General features: G+C 49.3%; 1 protein-coding gene across 1 annotated transcript in view; it reads right to left on the bottom strand.

Moving 5' to 3' along the window:
* LOC104081816 (uncharacterized protein C15orf52 homolog) overlaps positions 1-2201 on the bottom strand; it is a gene marked incomplete at its 5' end in the record, with an annotated part of 34628 nt that extends 32427 nt beyond the window's left edge. Inside the window, 2 exons of the mRNA XM_009584689.1 lie at positions 340-444; positions 2088-2201. Of these exons, the coding sequence (XP_009582984.1) occupies positions 340-444; positions 2088-2201 (219 nt within the window). The remainder of the gene's footprint in view (positions 1-339; positions 445-2087) is intronic.
* Between the last annotated feature and the right edge of the window lie 420 nt (positions 2202-2621).

The following is a 2621-nucleotide window of genomic DNA, read 5'->3' as shown; positions in this document are numbered from 1 at the left end:
CATATGCCTGATACGTTCTGCATATGTATTTGCAGCGATGTTGATACCTGGGACCCACCCAGGGCCAAGCGTGCCTGTTCACACATTCATTCATTTGCCTGTTAATTCTGCGTGCTTGGGTACGGGTGCCTGCGCATGGCTGGGAATTTATGTGGATCAGCTAAAATCACTTTGAGCACACATCTCTGCAGAGTTTTTACATCCTTTTGCGAGGGCTTAGGAGCTATGTCCCGTGTCTGAAAAAGCTTTGCTGTGGAGGCTCTCTCTTTCAGAAATGCCACTTTGCTGAGGCAGGACTGAGTGAGAGTTGGCCAGTGGTGAAGTAGAGGCAGCACTTACGTTGTGAGCCTTGGTGATGGTAATAGTGAGTCCATCCTGCTTGGGTCTCCTGGAGGTAACAGCCATTCCCTCCTGCTCAGCTCGCTTTTTGTCCTCTTCTATTTCCTGAAACATACATATATCCTTATCATCAGCCTGGACCTGGATGTCTACAGATGTTGTCCATTTTCCTGTTTAGGATTTCTCCTAAACAGACCCACCTCCACCTCTAAAGGGGAGTGGACAAACTTGTGTCCCATCCGTGTGCCCTTGGAAGGGGTTGCAGGCAGCTGTGACTTGCATTACCTGTCCCTGTGCCACAGGCACCTTAGTAAATCTCTTGTTGACTCAGGGTGCCCACTGTGGTCTCAGCACATGTAATAGGAAGCAAGCACAGAGTACAGGGGTCCCTTTCTGACAGGCAGGGAAGCTGATCAGTTTGGTGTTCGTGAAAGATTGGCTATAGGACACGTGGAGAGGCTGGAAGACACACCAGGCCTGCAGAAAGAGAGGGCCGTGCACAGGAGCCATGGTCCCTGTGCCAGTCTGGGGCCAGGGCATCATCTGTGGCCAAGGGATGGTGGCTGAGATCTGGCAATCTACTAGGCAGCTTCTTCCAGAAGCCAAGTGGTGGTGGCAGGTGGGTGGCATTTCATACGGGGGTAAGAGTTTCTCTCCCACACCGGCTTGTGGCATTCAACGTTTCCCATAGCTTTCCACTATGTACCACTTTTTGCTGCCACCAGAAAAGGTCCAAAATGGCACCTATGGTATCAAAGGAAAGGTCTTCTAAGCAAGACCCAGCCCAGAGCACCACTCAGTCTCTCAGCCCTGGATCTAAGACATGAAGTGTGCTCTGGGTTTTCGGGTTTTCAGCATGGCTCTTTGTCAAATTCGAGACTGCCCACCCAGCTGGCAAATGCTAAAGAGCCCCTAAAGCCAAGTGGCCTTGGGCACAGGCAGGAGAATATTCCAGACAAGCCAAAGGGGACCCTTCTGCCAGGAGTACCCTCAGGCCATCCTGCTCTGTACTGCCGTATGCAGACACTCATGGAGAAGAGTAAACAAATCCACAGAGAGAGCTCCGGGTTATGACAATGTCACCCAAACCAGCTCATACAAGCCAGGCTGGATATCTCCTGCAGGCCACTGGGTAGACTCTCTTGGCCAAGGCAGGATCAGAAAAACAGGGGATGTAGCTGGAGTGCTTCCTCCTAATTCAGAGGGTAAGGCTGCAGTAACCAGCGGGCTGCTAAAGCCTTGATTTGCCTTCATCTTCCTTTTTTTCATGGAAACTCTTTTGGATACCTCTGTGCTCCATGGAAACACTAGGACCGGCCAGGGAAGAGCTTCAACCCATACCACTGCTCCATCCAGTAAGGAAGATGAACCTATCAAACGTCTTGAGGATGCAACCTCCTATGCATCCAAGAGGATAAGCACGAGGGACTGGGAAGGACAGATGGGGAAAATGTCAGGGAATATGAGGTAAAGGGGTAGAAAAGATGTGATGCAGATAGAGGAAGATGGTAGGGCGAGAGGAGATGCTGCAGCAGCAAGGCAAGCGTCAAGCAAGCCTGCTTTCCAATCCAATTCAGGAGCCGTAGCTAAAGGCATAGCTCTGCCCACCTGCTCCGAATGCTTTCCGATGTGAAAATGATATCTATATAGTATAACAAAGTCACTCTGACACTGCTGACCATTTTCTTTACGCTATGAGCTGAGGACTCCGAAGGGGAGCTGGGGAAGGTCAGAACACGCAGACTCACCTGGTATCGCCGTATAAGCGCTTCATTCTTTTTCCGCAAAGCCAAGATTTTCTTATCGAGTTCAACATCTTTCTGCTCTTTCTTCCTTAACACTGCATCATCCACAGCAGCATCCTGAAAACAAGAGGAGCAAAACTATTCTCAGTCATCACACCAACAGGATGAAACCTGCTCCTTCCGCTTGCACAGGGTGGGAACTGGAAGAGTCTTTCCCCACCATTTCTCCCCTTGGTCCTCTGTTAAAAAGAATACTGTATCTTGTAAATTGACTTTTTCCTGACAGAATTGACCTTTTCTTTTCTTACAATTTTTGTTCAGCAATGAGGTAGTTAGAGCAAAAAGCTGATGTCCCACTTGAATGGCTGTCATTAGGCTCCAGAGTTAACACACTGCTTCGCTGCGTGCAGTAAATGACACCTCTCCCTGCTGCTGGATCAGGTGTTCTCAGGCACATCAGTTCCCCTCCATTTACATTCAGAGAGCACCTTGGTTACCACAGGGGATAACAAATCAGATTTTTTAAATTCTAGTGAC

Source organism: Fulmarus glacialis, unplaced genomic scaffold (assembly GCF_000690835.1).
Source record: "Fulmarus glacialis isolate BGI_N327 unplaced genomic scaffold, ASM69083v1 scaffold25299, whole genome shotgun sequence".
Lineage (NCBI taxonomy): Eukaryota > Metazoa > Chordata > Aves > Procellariiformes > Procellariidae > Fulmarus > Fulmarus glacialis.
The sequence above is the reverse complement of the archived record's forward strand: the minus strand, read 5'-3'. Positions and strand labels throughout refer to the sequence as shown.